Here is a 22,299-nt window from a genome sequence, read left to right as displayed (position 1 = left end):
AGACACAAAGATCAGATCGTATGAATCCTCGATTCGTACGATTTTCAGCCTGTGTGTGTGGAGAGTCCCGTCATTTTTCGTCCCACGGAGATCGGTCATTTGGTCGATCGGACAGGTTAAAAGATTTGTCGGCTGCCGATAATTTCTCTGCGTGTATTGCCGATCGTACGATTTTCAGTGGGAGACACCAGCTTTGACAGACATATCTTTCGTACGATTGCTGTCAGGGGCACAACATCGGCTGATCTGTTCTTTTACCATTTTATTTGATCGGAATGGTTAGTGGCAGGTCGGGAGATGGGGAATCTTTGCATCTATGGCCATCTTTACCCAGACTACCCAGATGTCTGCTTAAAATGCAATTCAGTTCAGAGGCATTGCAGCAATTTAGACTACAATACTTACATATATGAACACCTCTCGGGACTACTGAACATTCAGACAACTGCACTCTGCCTGCAGAGGACACACAGGACCTTGTCCTGTCTTCTAGTGACCTGTGCCTTCAACAACTCTTACATTACGCATCGGGTCTGCCTCCTCGAGCTTCTGGATTAAACCGATTGATGACTTGCTCCCAAAACAAAAACTTATTCACAAGGCACAAGGATGTCGCGTTTAAGTTTGAGAAAATTTGGGATGGAGCCCAGACAGCCAGTGCAGTGCAGTAAAGACTACCCACCCCTAGAAAGCCTTCAATCCGGCTGGTTTCTTAAACCTCAGAGATGGGAATGTCCACTATTACCTTTCCTCTTTCTTCTCTCTTCAATTACAAATCAATATAGAAAAAAAATAGAAAGCTATTATAAAGACCCTATATCTAGGTCTTTTTGGTCGGCAGCACTCAAAATAAGCAAAAAACTACAGTACAATTTCTAGCACTGTAGTTGCTTTAATTGTGAATCCACTAATCACCATTTATAAAATAAATAATGCACATCTACTTTAAAATGAGATTATAAAAAGCCACATCTGGACATGACATGGAACTCATGGGTAACTTCTATTCTTATACGTGCTGGGACATACCAGCTTGTTGAGCAAACAAGTACATTATAAGAAACCACATTAAACTTTTTTTTTTTTAAATGTTTACTTAAAAATGTAAACACAACTGAATGCAAGAAATCAATATACAATAAGGGCTAGTCAAAGAATCACAACATTTGTTAATACCCCCAACATAAGAGAAAGACAAACTATTTACGAGACCCATACTGGTACATTAATGAACATCAAAATTAGAACAACTCGTGGTCAATGTAACGTTTTGCATAAAACGGATCACTAAAAGTGGCGAGGATAATTGCCCATAGAAGACTGCTGTAGGGGCAAGCCACGGCCAGCCTGGCCTGCTGTCTGATTCACGAGGTGAGAAAGGGCTGGGCCACTCTGGATTAATGTGTCCAAAGCCTTCTGAACACTGGGGTTGTCAAAGTTTATGCCGGATGAACCTCCAGGCCTTTGGTTAGGAACATTAGCAGGTACTTGAGGGCGATTCTGATGCTGTCCATAAACACCCTGAGCTTGTGAAGGTAGACCAGGTCTGGGTGCTGGGCCTCGTATGGGTCCTGGAGGACCTCCAGGCCCCATGGATACTGGAAGCTGATTTGTAGCAAGTTGAGGTCTTTGTGCAGATGAAGCCATAGCAGATGGGTTTATTTGACCTGGACGCTGTTGCGTGTTAAGCATATTTCCGAAGTTTTGATTCGAGCCAACCCCAGATGCAGGTGCAGAACTGGCTGGGCTGTTACTGGATACACCAACTGTAGCGCCACTGTTAAAAAGACTGAGGATTTTTGCTTGAAGTTCTTGCTGTGAGGTATTCACAGACTGCCCGGCTGGAGAAGAAGATACGGGTTGTGTCATCTGCAGAGCTGGATTAATTGCTTGGCTGCTAGGTTGGTTATCCAGGGATGATACTGGAGCTGCTCCCACTGATGGTCTTGCAAGTTGTGCTGTAAAATAAAATAATGTGTTAGATGAGTGAGTAGACGCAACTATTTTCACCCAAAGTTAAATGTTCTTTCCGTCTTACTTACATGGCAAGGAATCAGATGGTGCTCCAAGTAGTCTTTCCTTTTTATCACGTAGATAGTGGATAACCTTATCTATCTCTTCTACAGTAACGTATCTATTATCAGCAAGCAGCCCGAGAACAGCCTGTATGCCTGGAGGTGCAACCCCCCTTACTACCTCCTCTGCAAGTAGAGTGCGCTCCCTCAGAATAGCATCTGCAGACATTTTTGCCGCCTGACGGGCAATGTCCTCACGCTCCTTCTCTCGAGTTTCTGTTTTGAACCGTTCATAGTTTCTGGCAATTAGCACCATGGCATCAGCAAGAGGCATGTTTCGATGTTCTGTAATACAAGACAACAACATACTGTTACCAATGACAATGTTGTAATGTATTGAAAAATACTCATTTCAGGTGTACTGCCAAACAGAGCCTCAATGTAGGGTGACAATCCACATAGGGGCTACTAAGTGACAAATCACAGCACTTATTTAGCATTGGTTCAAATGGTTTGGGATCCCCAAGTTAGAGGGGGGGGGGAATGAATACCACTTGAAATTAGCTTTGCCTAATACCTCAATACTCAATTTTTAGAGGGGATAAATGCTAATGATATCAAATTCCATTAGTCACATTATAAGCAACACTATTAAAACAAAACATGGCCATACAGTAGAGCATCCATTTTGAGGAAAACACCAGGTATATTGCTAATATGACCACACCAGCAGTCATTTTGGCCTCATGTATTAACTAAAAGGCTTCAGAACAGTAAAATCACCAGGCAGAATAGGCCAGCTTAAAGACTATTTCCTAAACTTTTTTTTTACCCCTGAGACACAATCAACTGTAAAAAGAGTTGGGGAGCAACGCAAGCAAGAAAAAAAGTTCCTGGGGGTGTCAAATAAGGGCTGTGATTGGCTATTTGGTAGCCCCTGTGTGGACAGACAGCCTACAAGAGGCTCTACTTGACAGTGCAACTAGTTTTTATGCAACCAAAACTTTCCTTCAAGACAGGAACTCAAAAATAAGCTCCTGCTTTGAGGCCACTGGGAGCAACATCCAAGGGGTTGGAGAGTAACATGTTGCTCACGAGCTACTGGTTGGGGATCACTGCTTTATAGGACACAAGATCTACCATCATAAGATACACATCACAATTTTAATAAAACATTGTATGATTTAGCCAACAATTTTCTTATAGGACTGTATTATCAGTACACTACATTAAAGTGCTAGAAAACACTGATAAAGGAGAAGCAAGTAGTTGCTGTCCTTATAATGAACTACCTCAGCATTAGGACATCCGGCAAAGCGAAGAAAAAAAACAAAAAAAACAATCAGTGATTTATTGAATAAAGCAGTTTCAGAGCCACTTGTAGACAAAAAAAAAAAAAAATATTGGGGATCATTTCTAAAGTTCGCGCAGAGCATATTTATTTGCAAATGGTTGTATTGCCCATGTTTTTCCTGAACGCTAAAATATTGCACTGCTATGCCAGTCTTTGCGGTTTTTGCGAATTTGCATTGAGAAAAAATTTGAAATGAAACGGGTGTTTGCGTGAGTGCGGCCACTGTGCGAGGTTGATGTGCGCGAAAATAGCGTTGACAGTAACTTAAATTCGCAATTCGCTAAACTGTATTGCAAATATTTTCTCCACCACAAAATTTGTGGCGTAACTGAAACGCAGAGTGTGCACATAATATTCGCAATTTGCGATTTTTGCCATATTTAAAAAGCTCTTAGACATTCGCAGTGCTAAAAAAAATTACCAATTCTGTTGGCACACTTATTCAGGGCAAATATATTCACTGTGCGAACCAATCTGCCCTAGGCTAAGTTTATAAATGAGGCCCATTGTGTGTTAACAAGGCAGGGAATTTTTTAGAACTCAACTACTTGAATGAGGTTACTTTTAAAAAGTTATACAGAGGGGAAATAGTGAATTGCAAGTAATGTTCTGACTGGCTGCTATGAATGGCACCAGAAGAAAAAGTTGCTTAAGAAATATATAATTTTTAGAGGAATTAAAGCTAAACAAATGACAGGGAAGCCAGTAGATGCTAGCTTAGAGCCTATACATGTGCTTTAAAATGTAATGGGGCGAGTGAAATCTGTTACACTCACCTTGGGGAGTGCCAAACAAGATGTTTACAGTGCATGAGCGATGGACCTGGTGCTGCTGGGTTATTACTATGGCAAAAGGTGAGCCTCCTCGAGTGACATCTTCTAAGGCTTGTGTCAGTGACACCTCCGTATTCAAAAATATCAAGTCCACCATCATGCCTAAGTCACGGACCTTTCGCCCAACGGACTCCGCATATTCTCTAATGAAAGATAAGATTGAGTTCTCATGAATAGATTCATTTATTTTTATACAGATGCAATTCACTTGCAGAAGGTATGCAAATGAAGGGAATAAAAAAGGCTTCGAAAAAAATTGAAAAAATTGAAAACAGAATCCGACAAAAGCTTACTTTGACTGCTTGTTAACAACTACAACAGAGCAATCCACAGGGCGTTCTGCATCAACTCTTCTTTGGATTTCATCAAAGTAGTGTCTGTACAGCTCCTCACGTCTCCTTTCCTCGCGTTTCAAACGATCTAAAAGTGATCAAAACAGAAATACAGAGAAAGTGAAAAATTCCAAAAGGATGACTTATTGCCCACGATTTTTCAAAATTAAAATCTATTTCAATACATTTCCTAAGCATGTGTAAATTTCCCGTGGTTTGAATGTTTTTTCCCCCCAGAAAGTATCCCCCTTTGGCTTTGGGGAGTGAATATAAGCATTTTTCAAATTGCTAATTATTTTTTATGAGCCGATTTTGATTTGCTCGCAGTGCAATCATATTCTCCACATACCTGCTCATTTCAGCAGCATGCAAAACCTTCACGGCCCGTGGCAGCCTATTCTGCTTAGCCCGTCTGCCTCTTCCTCTAGTCACGTCCACCTACGAGTAGGCAGTCAAGCAACGGTGCAGAAGAGGCAGGCGGGCATAGCAGAAGAGACTGCCAGGGGCAGTGAAGGTTTTGCGCGCTGCTGAAATGAGCAGGTATGTGGATGATATGATTGCGCTGCGAGCAAATCAAAACCGGCTCATATAACAATTATTTGCAATACGAAAAATGCTTATATATACTCACCAAAGCCCAATGGGGATTATAATTTTTGACCATACATCCCCTTTAAAGTAATTGAGTGATGCAGACAACCTTACGCAGACTCTTATAGTTCTACAGGGCTGCATCAAACATATGCACACACCTTGAAAGGTATAAATAATAAAATTAAGCAGTATAGAAAAACAATAGGTTTTGACCTATATGTTTAAATAATCTTAAAAACCTTCAGGTTCCCTTAAGTGTCTATCCAATGTATCCCGGTAGCGATCCAAAAGGATGTCATCTTTCTTACGATACAAATCATCAGGACGGTATCTGTCTAAAGGGTCATCACGTCTGAAAGATATAAACAAACGATAGAATCAACAAATATTGCACCAAATAAACCAATTATAAACATGTTGCCCACTATATATCTGCCTGTAGGGCTCTTCAGGCTCTGTTCTCTACTTGCTTCAAATACATTTACATGGACTGTGTTAATTCCTTATTAAACACACTTTGTAATACTCAAGAGCATCACATCGAGCCTTATAATTAAAAGGAAAAAACCTTCAAAGAATGTCCAGAAGAGTGCGGTCCAACCAGCAAGCCTATGGGCCAGATACCCAAAAACCATTATAGGACCCAGCCAGCCCAATGTTTCCCAGTGCTTGACATCAGTATAAAACAGTACGGTATATATATTAGAAATACATATTGGGAATATACTGAAACTGTAGGAGGAACAGAAGTGAAATTGATGCAGCAATACTGTCAGTAGCAGGGCCCTTTAACTGGAGGAACTTGAGGCAAGATGTGACCCTCCAGAAGTTTTTTTATGATTCAAGGATTTTATAGGCAAAAAGATTTATGGAGCCAAGCCCTTTACATTGAGCTCACATACAAAGAGGAGTCTAGATGCCTCTTTAGGTGCAGACTCTTCCATTGTTAATATCAACTTATTTTCTGGTTAGTGGGTAAAGGACTAGTATCAGAGACAATATTTTCAGTCTGTTTATCCTCCTGTGCAAGAATCGCTTACATTTTTTAGAACTATGGTTACAAAACTATGGGGGTGGCCCTGTTTCATTTAGGTAAACTGCAAACTTGCTCTCTTAAATCACCCTGAAAGCTCAAACTGGAACAAAATTAGGGTGGATAAATGAACGACACAGAAATGCAATCACCTTTCCTTTGAGTAATATACTTTGCACTACTGCATAAAGGAGAATTCAACCCTAAAAGTTAAAAAACCTCTACCCTCCTACTCTAACATAGACAACCCCCCCCTACTCCCCCCAGCCTAAGTGTTACCCCGGGCAAACTTAGGCTGGGGGGGAGGGAGTCTATGTAGGGTAGGGTTTTAACTTTATACTTGAATTCTCCTTTAAAGTTTAAAAACTTTTCGCATGTTATAGAATGGCCAATTCTAAGCAACTTTTCAACTGATCTTCATTTTCTACTTTATATTAGGGATGCACCGAATCCACTGTTTTGGATTTGGCCGAACTCCTGAATACTTCGCAAAAGATTCAGCTGAAAACCGAATCTGCATATGCAAATTAGGGATGGGAAGGGGAAAACATTTTTTACTTCCTTGTTTTGTGACAAAAAGTCACACAATTTCCCTCCCCGTCCCTATTTTGCATATGAAAATTAGGATTTGGTTTGCCGGGCAGAACATTTGGCTGAATCCGAATCCTGCTGAAAAAGGCAGAATTCCAAACCGAATACTGGATTTAGTGCATCCCTACTTTTTATAGTTTTTTCATGATTTGCCGCCTTCTTCAGAGTCTTTCCAGCTTTCAGATGGGGGTCACTGACCCCATCTAAAAATCAAATGCTCTGTAAGGCTACACATTTATCGTTATTGCTACTTTTTATTACTCATCTTTCTATTTAGGCCTCTCGATTTATATTCACTGAGCAACCCCTTGAATAGTGGACTTGTAATGAATGCACCAAATGCAGGATTCAGATTGGAATACAACCAAATCAGAGCCCATTTTTTTTTAACCATTCCTTGCCCTAATTTACATACAAAAATTAAGGTCCAGGTTGGGTTTAGGACTTTTCTGAATCACTAATAGTGAATTCAGTGCATCTCTACTTGTAACCAAGATTAACTTACATATGAAAATTAGGGTGCAGCAATTAGGGTGCAGCTTGGGTTTAAGACTTTGCTGAATCACAAATAGTGGATTCAGTGCATCTCTACTTCTAACCAGGATTAAATGGTATTATTTATTACCATAAATTCTATTTCTAGGGGACATTCAAAACAAAAACAGTAGAAAAGCGTAATGAAATTAACATTAATGAAAAAAATTTAAAGCAATAAAGAGGGCCACTTACATCTTGAAAATTCCAGTGTAAAGTGCAATCTAGAAATAAAAACCTTGACAGAATGCCTTTAAATTTTAATAAAAAAAAAGGTTTATAAACATTTGGCATACCACCAAAATGTAATTTTTCATGTTCCAACGCACCTGTACAGTGGGTCTCTAGTGTCTCTCAGATCTCTGTATCGGTCATATAATGGATCTCTCGCATCACGGGGATCCCGAACAGACCTGGCATCCCTCATCTCTCTAGTATCCCGTGGATCACGCACATCTCTAGGTTCTCTGTAATCTCGTGCATCTCTAGGTTCTCTTAAATCTCTTGAATCTCTTGATTCTCTCAAGTCCCTTGGATCACGAGTATCTCTGGAATCTCGAGTATCTCTGGAATCTCGAGCATCTCTAGACTCTCTAACCTCTCTTTGGTCCCGTCCATCTCGTGTGTCACGCCCATCCCGAAGTGAACGAGAATCTCTCCCATCTCTAGCTTCTCTGCCCTCTCTTCTGGGGCTGGTACGGAGAGGAGAACGCTCACGTCTTGCATCACGGGTGTCCCCAAAATTGTACAAATCTCTGAAGCATCAAAAAGATTTCAGTTAACTTAGGAAACATCAACAAAGCTACACATGCTACAGAGTGGCAGGGAACACCTTCTGTCGCTCATTTTATAAGGTTGTGTCAAATGATTTTGCCACTTTTATTGCACAAATATAAAGTCAAAATAAAAAAAAATACCTAGTTATCAGTTCACAGTATTAAAAGCATTTTGTTTATAAATCACCATCACTGCAGCAGCTATATTCGCAACTTCACTGAAGATTTACGTGCAAAATTTTTATGCTCCGATTCCCGCATTGATTTTTTTTTTTTTTTGGATTGGTTTATATATATTTTTTTTTTTTATATTTTTTTTTCTAAAGATTTACATTTTGTTTTTTTAAGCACACCCGACGCAACACAAGATTAGATGACTTTTTAAAGCAAACTTCTCATCACAAGAACAGAATTTAATCACTGAACTCTACTTGGACAAATTTGAACAAATAAGCTCACAAACATCGATAAAATGTCAAGTAGAATGGACTTGTTTTGGAAATTTTTAAGAGCCCCGCATGTTTTAAATCTACGGAAGATTTAGTCACGATTGTAGCAGTGATCCGCTGTTCCCTGTTATTGCTTTTTTACCATTACACATTTAACATTTGTTCTTCGGCACGGTTTTGAATGCACATAAATGCAAATCTTTCATTTTTATTCTGGATTAGTCATAATTTCGGAAATGCAGATGTAGTGACTGGCATGCACAAAGCCTCAAATTCCCAAATGTAGAATTGCCATTACTGCTCGCCAGTCTGCGTTATGGAAACTATAAACTTTAACTAGATTTAAGTCTTGAATTTGGTGCAAATCTAGGTTAAAAATCTTGTACATCCCACAGAAACAAATGGCAATATCTGCACCTGCAACTAGTTAAAAACCTGGATTTAAAGCCAAACCAACGTTGCATCTTTCTGTACCCGATTTATGCAGAGTTGGCTGTCGTCACTAGTTCCCATGATGTAATCCAATGGCACCCCTTCAAGTTAAGACAAATTTTAGAGAAAACTTTAACCATCAGCCTAACAATGCACTTTGTGCTGGTGCCTCCCATCAAGAGAGGAAACATCTGCAAATGTGGGACTGTTCAGACACGCGCTGCTCAAAGCGGAGGTTTTATTTGTCCTGGTTCTGAGTCACAGAGCCAACCCGAGCCCGAAACGCGGTATTAACTGATCCAAGTCAGAAGTTTAGATTTTTGGGCGAAGTCCTGTTGTATGTATTGCAACTGGTTTGGAAACGCAACTGGGTGCTTGAGATGCCTTGTTCCAGGAGCCCCTACCTTCAGGGCTATCTTTGGGTAGCTAGTACTTTACCTTCGTGATGGACTGGACCTGGTCGGAGCCTTAGACATATTTCTTCTTTCAGCAGCCTTGTTAATATCTGAAAAGCACAATTAACCCAACTGTTCAATTACATGAAATTAAACAGAACAAAGCATTTTTTTAAAAAATTAAGACAGCTACAAGAGAGTAATAAACAGCAAAATGTTTATTAATCACCAACGGAATGGTGTTATTTCAAAGCCACAGAATAAATGTAATGCAAAAGAAAAAAAAAAGAAAAGAAATGCTCTAAAAAAATCTGCCAAACTGCAATCAACTGAAGGTAAGCGGATTTCAAAGCACAATGTGAATGTTTATTTGCGGTTTAGTGCTTCAGAAATTAAATCTTCCCAGATATTAGCCGTCGTCTTCTTCACAAGTGATGACATATGACACTGAATGCACCATTAGTATTTATAAAATTGGCAAAAGCCATTACACGACTTAGCGTATTACAATCCATCGAGCACAATATTAAAGTGACTATGTATTTTGGTAGTAAAGCGGACAACTTAATTTTTAGGAGCTTAAAGGCAAATTTACATTTTGACACTATTATGGGATTTAGCCAGTTTAGACAGATTGCAGTCATCACCAATACAAATTTTTTTTTTTTTTTTTTTTTGGACATGTGCATGTCAGAGGTGATTTCATATAGGCAAAATAAAGACAACAAAAAAAAGCATCATGCTCCATTGGCTTTATTGTCGTATACGATATAGACTGCAATATAAGGGAGACATAGCATAAAAAAACCTTCAATCTTGTAGGCAATAATTAATATTTGGTGCTGGTTTTACTGAGGGCTAAAACTACATATTAGCGCCTTTATTAAAGCTCCACATAGATCTGCTGTTACAGTCTCTGTCATGTTTCAAATGAGGGGTGGTCAGGTTCTAATGGTCCCTGCCAGAAGCACAGTAAGAGTAGGATAGCCAATCACAGCCCTGCAGTCACACAGGCACAGACAGACTTCAGTTCCCTATCAGGTCAGCCTAGCTGCTGATTGGTTCCTGTCCTATACACACCATTAATTTAATAAAAGAAAAAAACCCCTAAAATTAACTATATTCTCTCCTTTCAGAATCGGACGATGGAAAAGCAGAGTTGTTTTGTCAACACTTGGCTTTTGACTTGTTTTGACAAACAGGTTAGACAGGTTAGACAGGTTCCATTTTAGACCAAAAGGTTGAACTCTATACACGTGACGTTTGCATTTCCACCTAAAGTTATTAGGCAATTCTCTGAACAAATTAAGAAACAATGACATTCTAAGTTCCATGTGAAACTGGAGCAGTGGCGCAAAGTGTAGTGTTATCAAATAAGTTAGTTACTCTTACCTATGACAACGTCTAGTAGAATGGGGATGCAGTTTATCAAAAATGTCCCAGATACAATGGAAACTCAGAAAAATGGTATTTGTGGGGTTTGTGTTTGCAATAACCCCTAAACAGGATTCTCATTGTCATGTTTAGAAGCATTTTATACATGAGATGTGTAGAAATGTTATACAAGATGTGTATGAAATGTTACTGTAGTACTAAAAAGACAATTTGTTGTGTCCCCTTTTATTTTTACTTTCAAAAAAAAAAAAAGTCCTTAAAGAATTGAATTCATACTGGTAGAGAAAGAACTGGCTCACTCCTATTTACAAAATATTGGCAATAAACCAAAGTAATACTCTTGTGGCTGATCAGAAGCAAACTACCAAGAATGATTCAAAATCTAGGTGAAAGAGTATATGTTGCAAAATTAGGATCAAGTTCATATTGATTCACTTCATTAAAATAATATGTTGGACATGCAGGTGTTCGGATCATGTTGGTTACATAGTGCATCAAGCTTGTCTAAGGAAAACTATAACTACACTTTCAACCTATTCAGATAGTGTTTTCAAGAGATGCCATCTCTACAGGTGAAATTGTACGTCCATAAAAATACTTTGAACAATAAGAAGCGAGCACACCAAGTGCTACATACAATGTATGTCATGTTTCTTTATATAATTTTATATAATAAACAATTATTGGCATCTCCTAAGCCAATGGAGCACCCATCTAATCTTTCCTACCCACAATAAAATGCACATTTTATAGAGTGCTAAACATGCCAGGGAAGGCAGCTGCAGTAGGTCAGCTAGTATGACCAGCAGGCATTTCACGTAGATATCAAACGCTCTATTTCCCCCTGTAGCTTTCTACCAGCTTTACACACAGTGAAAGACTCCTTTTGTTGCAATAAGTAAAACTGTACGCAATAATGAAAAATTCTTGGTCAAATAGAATGGTGGGCTGTTGGTTTTGTGAACCAAAAACAGTTGTCCGCCTTCTCCTGGATGTGAGGACAGTCCCTAAAATGTTTCTTTCTGCGTCTAAATGAATATGGGGTAACATGAAAATACTTGAGTCAAACCAAAAAATAAAAAAAAATAAGAACAGGGCCACAGAGATCAGATTACTTTTTAACCAAAAGTACCAGTTGACATCCCCTTTGAGCCTGAGACGGATCGTTCCATTTGGTCATACTGTGTCCGAATGCATAAAAAACAGCCAAACAATCAATCCTTCTTCTTAACGTGTAGAAAGATAACTACTTGAAGGACCCAGTCCAGTAACTAGTACATTAAAGCCTCAATGTAAAATGTAATGTTCTGGAGTACAGCATTGTTTTGGAGCATACAGATAGAGCCCCTATTCGTTTAGGCTGCAGATTTCTTCAGTAACGGAGAGTGCGAGGAAGAACTACGGTTTTCTTATGGGTCTGTTAATTTGCCGACAGGCCAACCAAAAACAGTTGCTTACATTACATCGGCTGTTAAGAGCAGGAAGGGAAGGGGATGTTAATGTCATTCATACTTACAGGACAGCCATAAAAAAAAGCTGTAACTTATCAGAGATTGATTTACTAGGTTGAGGGGATATGGTTAAAGGTATAATATAACCCGCCTCTTCCCCACCCCTTTGTGATGAGCTCATTCAGTTGGGTGCATAATACCTGAAGTTCCAAAAATGTATGTAAATTTAAATAAAAAAAATAGATTAGCTAAAAAGAAACCATAAGTGAAACCTCAATTTTAAATTCCCTGATTTTACGTTTTCCCTCATTTTATTTTTGTGGTCACACCTATTTTATGCATAATATGTCTCCTATTTTACATTTCCCTGTTATCCCAGTGCCCTAAAAAAATTAAAATGGGGGTCTACTGTAGTTTCAGTACTCGCTGGGACCAGATCCCTACCACTTTTGCTTACTGTGTAAAGGTGGCCATACACAGGCCGATAAAAGCTGCCGACAGCCCGTCGCCCCCCGACGGGCTTCCCCAATCGAGATCTGGCCGAAAGTCAGCCAGATCTTGATCGGATGGGAAAAAAACCCTGTTGGATAGCGGCCGCATCTGTTTGTTGATGCAGCCCCGCAAACCGACCGCCCATTCATTAGGATCTGATCATTGGGCCCACGATCGGATCAGCCCGATATTGCCCACCTCAAGGTGGGCATATCGGAGAGAGATCCGCTTGTTTGGCGACATCGCCAAACGAGCGGATCTCTCAGTGTATGGCCACCTTGACAGAACCTACTGCCTCACCAAGTTCTATTGTGAAGTTATGTATTTTTGGAACCGGAAGTCCCTTTGCATTCCAGAAAAGCTGTGCACCACCTGCTACAGAAAGCAGAGGTCCCTGAATCAATCGCTTCACAATGAAACAAGGTAAGGAAGAGGTTGCATTATACCGTGAGCCGAAAGGGGCATAAAACTAGTCCCAGTGAGCACAGAAAGAGTATAATTATTACCTGATTGCACAGGCATGTCTGGAAAAAAAAAAAGGGTGCAGATACTATTTATGCACCTTACTTATAAACAAAATATTTTTAAACAGGTCTCCTTACAACAGTATCCCTTTTAAATGCAATATTGACAACTGTACTTGGATTTCCTAAAAGATACTTGCAGTACACCAATGAGCTCACAAGTAACCTTGCCATACCGATGACCGGTCATTTGTTTTTCAGTTATTTGCACAGTGGCAAGAGACCAAAATCGAAAAAGAACTGCGAGACATGCCATGCCCCAGGCTTCTGGGTACATCTCTCAGAATAGAACCACCACAATTGTAGTCACAGAAAAACTGTAGTTATAAGGAACTGGATAGCCAAATAGGGTCCAAATCGAGGGGACCAATAGGATGGTCTAGGTTTTCTTAGATACTCTTGAAATGGGAGACTTTTACAATGTTTATAGTTATGAGCTAAGGGGCTTTGCAACAAAGGAGACTTTATAGACTGGACAATATAAAAAATGAAACCATCCATAACATGTATTTTCTAAGCTCTGTTCAATTTAAAAAAAAAAAAAAAAGAAGTGTCAATGTCCCATCACCAAATTAATAAAATAAAGAGAAGGAAGGGCATTAACAGAAAGCCGCATCCTCTTTAGACATTCCTCTTGCTGCTTAAATCAATGTTGCCCGAATTACATTAGTGTTTGCAGATATCTGAGGAGTCCAGCAAGTTATGGATTAAGTCCCCTTTTGCGCGCTTCAGATCAGTGTAGTTTCTCTGTTTTAAAAACCCAGTTAAGTAATAAAACAAAAAAATGTTTAAAATGATTAGTTATGCCGCTGCTATGTCGAGTTTGGTAATTACGTATTTGGAAGTTGCACATCACAATGCTTAAGGGCCATTAAGCACCATTCAGCAGAAAGCAGATGTTTCTTACCTAAATAATTGCCTTTATACAAGCGACCATTTTCACCAGCTACAGCTGCATCAGCTTCTTCTTTTTGCTCGTATTGTACGAACCCATAGCCACGGAATATGGTGAGGGCTGCAAAAGTAACATCAGTTATGGCCAGAAACTGAATTTTTCTGGCATTTAGAGTTGTAGACTAAATGTTAAAAAAAAAAAAAACCCCAGAAACCGTGAGCTGTTTTCCACAGCTTCAGCTTCTAAAGCACCAACCCAAAAGAAATGTGAGCCTTTGTGCATCTTTATAATTAAATAAATACAACAGTGGTCAACGTTGAAACGCACAACAGTGATTTTAATAAAGAACCTAATATTGAAATAAGCGAGTGAAACCGTAGAATGTACCCATAACCGATTAGTGTATAAAATGGTACTGACCACTAATCTTTCCATATTTTGAAAATATATCTTCCATGTCTTTGCGGCTCATGCGGTTTGATGGTAAATTGCCAACAAAAATTCTTCTATCTAAATCGCCGGGATCGTCACTGTCAGTTCTCGGGTGTCTTTCAGGGCTATTGCTCTTGTTTCTTCGGTGAGCCATAGCTTTCAAGTCCAAACGGAACTTTGCAAAAGAGAAAAATGGCCATGCAGATCATATTGCACCCAGCAGAAAATTAGGGAATACCTTATGAACTAAGATATCTGAAATAGATACATATTGACAACAGAAATGGCACACAAAATGTTTTTATTGTCTGTTCATACATGCATATAAACAACTATTTATTCAGCTCTACCATTATAACACTGGTCATTTGTTTAGAAGGGCCCAAAATTTAAATTTATGCTAAAAATTAACAATCTGAAAACTTAAAACCGGTGGGGGGGGGGAGGAATTTTGCAGAGAGGGGGAAAAGAATGTACACACTGAAAAAAAGATTGTACCAAGAAAATTTTATAAACATTCGTATTTTATTGATTGATATATATGCAAACATTTGTCCTTGGTACCACTTTTAGGGCAAGGCAAAAGCTGGTGAATTGCTTTTATCAAAAATACCAATTTGCTTGTTTGCCCAAATCAGAGAAAAGCCACAAAGCTTTCATTATATCCCGACACGTCAATATTCACTATGTGAATTAGGCTATGGGTACACAGTGTGAAGGTTCTGGCTGTTATCAGCCTCTGTATTTTTGCAGACTGAGAGAAGCAGATCTGCTCCCCGCCCCTGCGGATTTGAAAGTGATCAGACTGAGTGCGATCACACAAAGCAAAGCTGAAGCCAAAGTCAGCCCGGAGAGTCCTCCATTCATGTATCTTGGCTGGCCTAAGCTTCAACTCCTCTGTGTGTGATCGCACACAGGATGATCAGTTTCAAATCAATGGAGTAGGGGTAGGGAGCAGATCTGCTTCTCTCAGTCTGCAAAAATACGCAGCCTGACAACAGCCGTGCACTCCAACAATAAACAGGTGGGAGCAGATCAAAAGACGCAGACAGTTAACAGATCAGTAACAAAAATAACAAAAAAAAACGCAAAGACATATTAAACTTTTAAATCACTAAGTTTTTATTAAGAAATAACTTACCGAAACTCCGCTTGTGCCCCTCTTCAGCAAAGGCGACGATCCATCATGCGGCGCTCGATTTCTCCTCCCTGGCTATCTCCTATAAGGAAAGCAGTGAGGAGAAATCGAGCGCCGCACGATGGATCACCTTTTCTAAATCAAGGGGATCAATAGGAAAGTTCAGGTTTTCTTTTACAATGTTTATAGTTATAAGCCAAGGGGCTTTGCAACAACGAAATTCTGATCGGAGAGACATTATAGACAGGACAATCTAAAAGATGAGACCATCCATAACATGTATCTTCTAAGGTCCGTTAAATTTAATAAATTTAACAGAATATTCAATATTAAGAAATAACTTTCCTAAACTCCGCTTGCGCTCCTCTTCAGAAAAGGCGACGATCCATCATGCGGCGATCGATTTCTCCTCCCTGGCTATCTCCTATAGGAGATATCGAGAGCAGCACGATGGATCGCCTTTTCTGAAGAGAAGTGCAAGCAGAGCGTTGGTAAGTTATTTTTTAGTAAAGCGATTTAAAAGTTTAATATGTCTGAGGTTTTTTTTTTATTCACCACTAACGGAATTTTTTAATAAAAAAAATTGATGTTACTGGTCCTTTAAGCAATACTTCAGAAATGGAACACACCAATGTATTTATCAGTCAATCATGCCTCTTGCTGAAAGTGGTATACTAAAGAGTATTTTAAAAATCGACCAGAATTAGAATGGATTGCTTGTTGTCAATATTAGATTTTAATAGATGCAATAGTTCCCATAAAGTGATTTATTTTTATATATATATATATATATATATATATATATATATATATATATATATATATATATATATATATATATATATATATATATATATATATATTTATTTATATTTATATTTATATATATATATTTATATATATTTATATTACAGGATAAGCATATACTGCAAACAATATATCTCATTAATATATGTAGATTTTTTTTTTTATGAAGTTTGTGAAATGTTTTTCAGCAACCAATCTTGGGACCCGATTGTCCCAGAACCAATAGCAAAAGAAGAACGAGACAACCATTTGTCTGCTGTTTGGCCGCTCCCTTTCAGCCCCTTGAGAATCCCATGAATTACTACTATAAAGACTCTGCAGAGACCGGTCAGTGCTCTCCTCCAGCTGCCAGAACCCCTACAAGTACCACATACAAGACACATTTGTGCACACCACTTTTAACCTAATCTTGCACACATTTACTTGCCTTTTTTACAATGGCATGTGCTATTCATGACCTTAAAAAAAACATTTTTCTATAGCATGACTGGTGGAGTAGATATTTACAAAAGCTTCATGGTTTGGCTTGGAGTAGAAAGACATTTACCAGAGAATGCGTAATTTCCAGAAATGTTTAGCTTTCTGGGATGAAAGCAGTTAAATGGGTTGATTTTGCAGAAGCTGAAATTATAGCAATAATAAGCTTATAGGAACTATTTTCACTGGGGCCCGGCACGTCACATACTTAGGCAATTTGACGTCATGTGCACTGTTACTTTGATAATACCAAGCGCTGGCACTTTAACGATGCGAGTAATATAAATACGGTTTACTTAACACAATGTGCAAATATTAATAAACCCTACATGTAGAATTTTGCATCACCCCAACGTTAGGATTTGGGGATCCACTGAAAAATGTATAAAGCCTTATTCTCCAGCGACTTGTGAGGAATAGCTCCCATACACGAGAAGTCAGTGTAAAACCTTTTTAAAATTTTCGTTTTCGTCTTTGATTTTAATTTTATATTGCGGAAAATAGTCATAGTTTAAGCGCAGGCAACCAACCCCTGACCTGAAACACATGCTCACACGGAGGAGTCGTTTTGTTGACCGTGTCTGGGCATTCACGCCGAGCTTTAAGATTCATAGCTAATCATAGCAACTGGAACACTGCATTTTTCTCAGCAACGGGAAAGATGATCATTATAAAAAGTTTTACTATAAAATATTGTACAAAACATTAAAGCAAGATGATAATCAGAGGAAGCTTCCAGTAAATTTCAGCTCCTTTTTCACAGACTACAAAGGAGCCACGTTGGCATGGAGATAGACTGTATATTTGCGTGTATACACACACACACAGATGCACAAGAGACACAGACGGTATAAATTAGCATCAAATATCTAACCAGGTAAGAAGACACTCATTTAGAAAGGCCAAGCTTTATACTTATTTATATAGCAGTGATCAGTTAGGCTAAGATCACACAAGGTGCAGCCTTGGTTTCCCTCTGCCTTTTTCAGCAGGTGGAGAGAAGCGGATGTGCTCCTGTCTGCTATATGTCTCTCTGTACTGGTGGATGCACCAAATCCAGGATTCGGTTCAGGATTCGGCCGAACCAAATCCTAATTTGCATATGCACGGGGAGGGAAATCGCGTGACATTTTGCCCCAAAATAAGGGGATAAAAAAGGTTTTCCCCTCCCCATCCTTAATTTTTGCAAAGGATTCGTGGGTGCGGCTGAATCCAAAATAGTGGATTCGGTGCATCCCTAAATGACAGGTAAAGCAAGATACACAGAGCAGATAATAGTGCAAAAATTAGAAACTATGAATTTTCAAGATATCTGCTCAGTATCTACATACTCACCAACTCTGTGCCTGTCAGAACAGATACACAGTGTCATGGATGGAAGTGCATCACCATCTCTTCACCTGTGTAGAAAATTCAGGCAGAGAGAAACCAAGGCTACGTCATGTGCCCACACACACAGATACAGTAGATCACTGAACAGTCATACAAGAGAACTATACATATAAGAGAACTAGAATACATATAAGAGAACTAGAAAATCCCTAATCTTGTAGGCAATAATGAACAACACATGGTGCTGGTCTCACACTGGGCTAAAAATGAACATTATCTTTAAAATCATCCCCTTTATTGGAGCTACCTATAGATCTGCTATGGTCCCTAATGTCAAATAAGGGGGTGGGCGTGTCCTTCCGATCCCTGCCAGAAGCAAAGCAGGTGGGGATAGCCAATCATAGCCCTGCAGTCACACAAGCAAAGACAAGCGGCAGTTCCCTATCAGGTCAGCCTAGCTGCTTATTGGTTCCTATTCTACAGTGCAGTCTGCAGAGTGCTGTTGGCTCCCCTGCACAGCCTGGGAAAGAAGGCAGCAGGAAGTGGAACAGATGGGTGGGACTAAAAGGGTTTTTGCAGAAATTATTCATAAATCAACCAGAAACACTACTTTTTAAAGAACTTTCCTTCTGTGTATAATTGAGTATAAAGCACCGACACAGTCTAGTTTTACACACAATAGGTTTCTTTTAAAGGGGATGTTCACCTTCCAACACTTTTTTCAGTTCAGTTGGTTTCACATCGTTCACCAGAAATAAAGACTTTTTCCAACTACTTTCTATTTGTGACCGTGTTTCTAATATTGAAGTGTTAAAGGAAAAACTTTACCCACATAATGAATATTTAAGCAACAAATAGTTCATATCATATTAAGTGGAATATTAAAAAATATCTTACCAAACTGGTATATATTTGGGATGCACCTAATCCAGGATTCGTTTGGGGATTCTGCCTTTTTCAGCAGGTTTCGGACGAGGAGGGAAATCCTGTGACTTTTTGTCACAAATTAGGATTCGTTATTCGGCCGGATCTTTCGCAAAGGATTTGGGTGTTCAGTTGAATCCAAAATAGTGGATTCGGTGCATCACTAGTATATATATTTAAGTAAATATGACCCTTTTACATCTCTTGCCTTGAGCGTAGGACTGGCCAGATATGGGATGACTTTGACGTAGTTGGCCAGGTTAAATATATTGCAATATATGGACAAACCTCTTGTATTTGTCTATATCTCTTGCCTTGAGCCACCTTTTGTGATGGTCTGTGTGATGCCTCAGATCACCTGACCAGAAATCCTACAACTCTAACTGTAACAGGAAGAAGTGTGGAAGCAAAAGACACAACTCTGTCTGTTAATTGGCTCATGTGACCTAACATGTGGTTTGTATGTGTGCACAGTGAATCTTACGATCCCAGGGGACGGCCCTTGTTTTTTTTTTTAAAAAATGGCAATTTTCTATTTAGGATTACCCATTGGCACATACTACTAAACAAGTATTTTATTAGGAAAATGGTTTATTTACATGAAGCAGGGATTTACAAATGAGCTTTTTTATGCAATATCTTTTTAGAGAGACCTCCATTGTTCGGGGGAGTATAGTATTTCACCTTCTAAAGCAGGTCTGGGAGGGGGTCACTGACCCTGTAAACTATAAATGGATACATTTAGTTGATATATTGCTTTTCTTTGTCCATGCTGAGCAGAATACCCGAGTTTCGTTACCGGCAGCTGTTAGAATTGATACATTAGTTGCTAATATTCCCACAGATGCAGCTGAGAAATGTATCAACTAATTGTTGCAAAATTGTAAGTTTATAGAGTCTGCACCTGAATTACTGAGCTGCCAGACTGAAATGAGAAACATGGCCATTCAAACCAGTAAAAAGTTAAAAATGGAAAATAATTGAAAAAAAATCTATTTCTGGGGAACAATCTGAAAACTGAACTGAAAAAGGGGTTTGTTAGGTGAGTAACCCCTTTAAAGGGGTGGTTGACCTTTACATTAACTTTTAGTTTTATAGAACGGCTAATACTAAGCAACTTTTCAATTGACTTTCATTTTCTATTTTGTATATTTTCTGAATTATTTGCCTTCTTCTGACTCTTTCCAGCTTTCGCACGGGGGTCACTGACCCCAACTAAAAAAGCAAATGCTCTGTAAGGCTACAAATGTATAGTTATTGCTACTTTTTATTACTCGTCTTTCTATTCAGGCCTCTCCTATTCACATTCCAGTCTCTTAATCAAATCAATGCTTAGTTGCTAGGGTGATTTGGACCCTAGCAACCAGTTTGCTGAAATTGCCAACTGAAGAGCTGCTGAATAAAAAGCTAAATAACTCAAAAGCAACAAATAATAAAAAGTAATTAAAACCAATTGCAGATTTTCGCAGAATATCATTGGCTACGTTATACTAAAATTTATTATGGTCACAAATATAAAAAAAGATTAGAAGTTTAGAAGAAAATACATTCACGTGAGCGGCTTTCTTTTTTTATTTGCGTATTTTACCGGCCGGCGAACTACAACTCCCAGAATGCCATGTGAAGATCCACGTGGGCTGCAGGAGACAGCGGCTAAAATGAGTGAGTCACGGCGCTTTTATTAAGGAAAGATTTCGTAGCAGGCCGGCGGTCATTTACACGAATTCATTTAGTAGCGTTGGGCTTTAAATTCCACCTGCCCGAGTCACGCGAGTTCGGATTCCAAACCGGGAGCCCTTAAACATAAATTCCCATCGGCCACCGCTTCTTACCTCAAAATGAATGCTTCTCTCTTGCCGGTACCGATGCGCTTTCCTCCTTTCCTGATAAATTTCCCGCTCCGTCGGGACTCGCTTCTGCCCTTACAAAGAAAAGGCCGCCGCAAGCGCTAAATTGCTCTGCGTCACTGTACGGCAATAGACAGCGCCCGCCTCCACCACCACCACCACCACCACCACCACCACCACCACCACCACAGCTGAATGGCTAGCGCAGGACACGTGACACACCTCGGTCAGAAGCGCCCCCATTTGACTGCCATCTTGTTTGCGGATGATTTTACGTTCCCTTAATGGCCGACAGTGACGTCACGACTGTCTTCAGCAATAGGGCACTTGAGAAATGAACTTTTTTTGGAGGGAGGAGCTGGGGAACTGAAAGGGAAACTATTTTACTAAGATTCCAATTGTATTATTGGTGTAATCAGCAAAACAGATGATTTCAAAGGGGTTGTTTCACATTCATTTTAGTCTGATGTGGAGAGTGATATTCTGAGACAATCTGCAATTGTTTTGCATTATTTGTGGTTTTATTTGTTTTTTTTATTCAGCAGCTTTCCAGTTTTAATTTCAGCAATCTGGTTACTAGGATCCAAATCACCCTAGCAACCATGCACTGATTTGTAGTATGATGTGGAGAGTGATATTCTGAGACAACCTGCAATTGTTTTGCATTATTTCTGGCTTTATTTGTTTTTTTATTCAGCAGCTTTCTATTTTTAATTTCAGCAATCTGGTTACTAGGGTCCAAATCACCCTAGCAACCATGCACTGATTTGTAGTGTGATGTGGAGAGTAATATTCTGAGACAATCTGCAATTGTTTTGCATTATTTGTGGTTTTATTTGTTTTTTTTATTCAGCAGCTTTCCAGTTTTTATTTCAGCAATCTGGTTACTAGGATCCAAATCACCCTAGCAACCATGCACTGATTTGTAGTATGATGTGGAGAGTGATATTCTGAGACAATCTGCAATTGTTTTGCATTATTTGTGGTTTTATTTGTTTTTTTTATTCAGCAGCTTTCCGGTTTTTATTTCAGCAATCTGGTTACTAGGATCCAAATACCCCCTAGCAACCATGCACTGATTTGTAGTATGATGCGGAGAGTGATATTCTGAGACAATCTGCAATTATTATGAATTATTTGTGGCTTTATTTATTTTTTTATTCAGCAGCTTTCCAGTTTTAATTTCAGCAATCTGGTTACTAGAGTCCAAATCGCCCTAGCAACCATGCACTGATTTGATTAAGAGA

The 22,299-nt window shown here is 39.1% G+C and overlaps 1 protein-coding gene across 4 annotated transcripts; it reads right to left on the bottom strand.

Moving 5' to 3' along the window:
• Positions 1–850: 850 nt before the first annotated feature.
• ncoa5.L (nuclear receptor coactivator 5 L homeolog) lies at positions 851–21,201 on the bottom strand. Of its 4 annotated transcripts, XM_018234103.2 has the most exons (10): positions 21,038–21,201; positions 14,516–14,702; positions 14,108–14,215; positions 9,382–9,448; positions 7,616–8,041; positions 5,368–5,480; positions 4,496–4,622; positions 4,146–4,345; positions 2,043–2,360; positions 851–1,958 (listed from the first exon to the last, which is right to left on the bottom strand). In XM_018234103.2, exons 2-10 carry the CDS (start codon positions 14,679–14,681, stop codon positions 1,288–1,290), a joined length of 2,196 nt encoding a protein of 731 aa, XP_018089592.1. In that variant the 5' UTR covers positions 14,682–14,702; positions 21,038–21,201; the 3' UTR covers positions 851–1,287.
• Between the last annotated feature and the right edge of the window lie 1,098 nt (positions 21,202–22,299).

This window comes from Xenopus laevis, chromosome 9_10L (assembly GCF_017654675.1).
Source record: "Xenopus laevis strain J_2021 chromosome 9_10L, Xenopus_laevis_v10.1, whole genome shotgun sequence".
Classification (NCBI taxonomy): Eukaryota; Metazoa; Chordata; class Amphibia; order Anura; family Pipidae; genus Xenopus; species Xenopus laevis.
The sequence above is the reverse complement of the archived record's forward strand: the minus strand, read 5'-3'. Positions and strand labels throughout refer to the sequence as shown.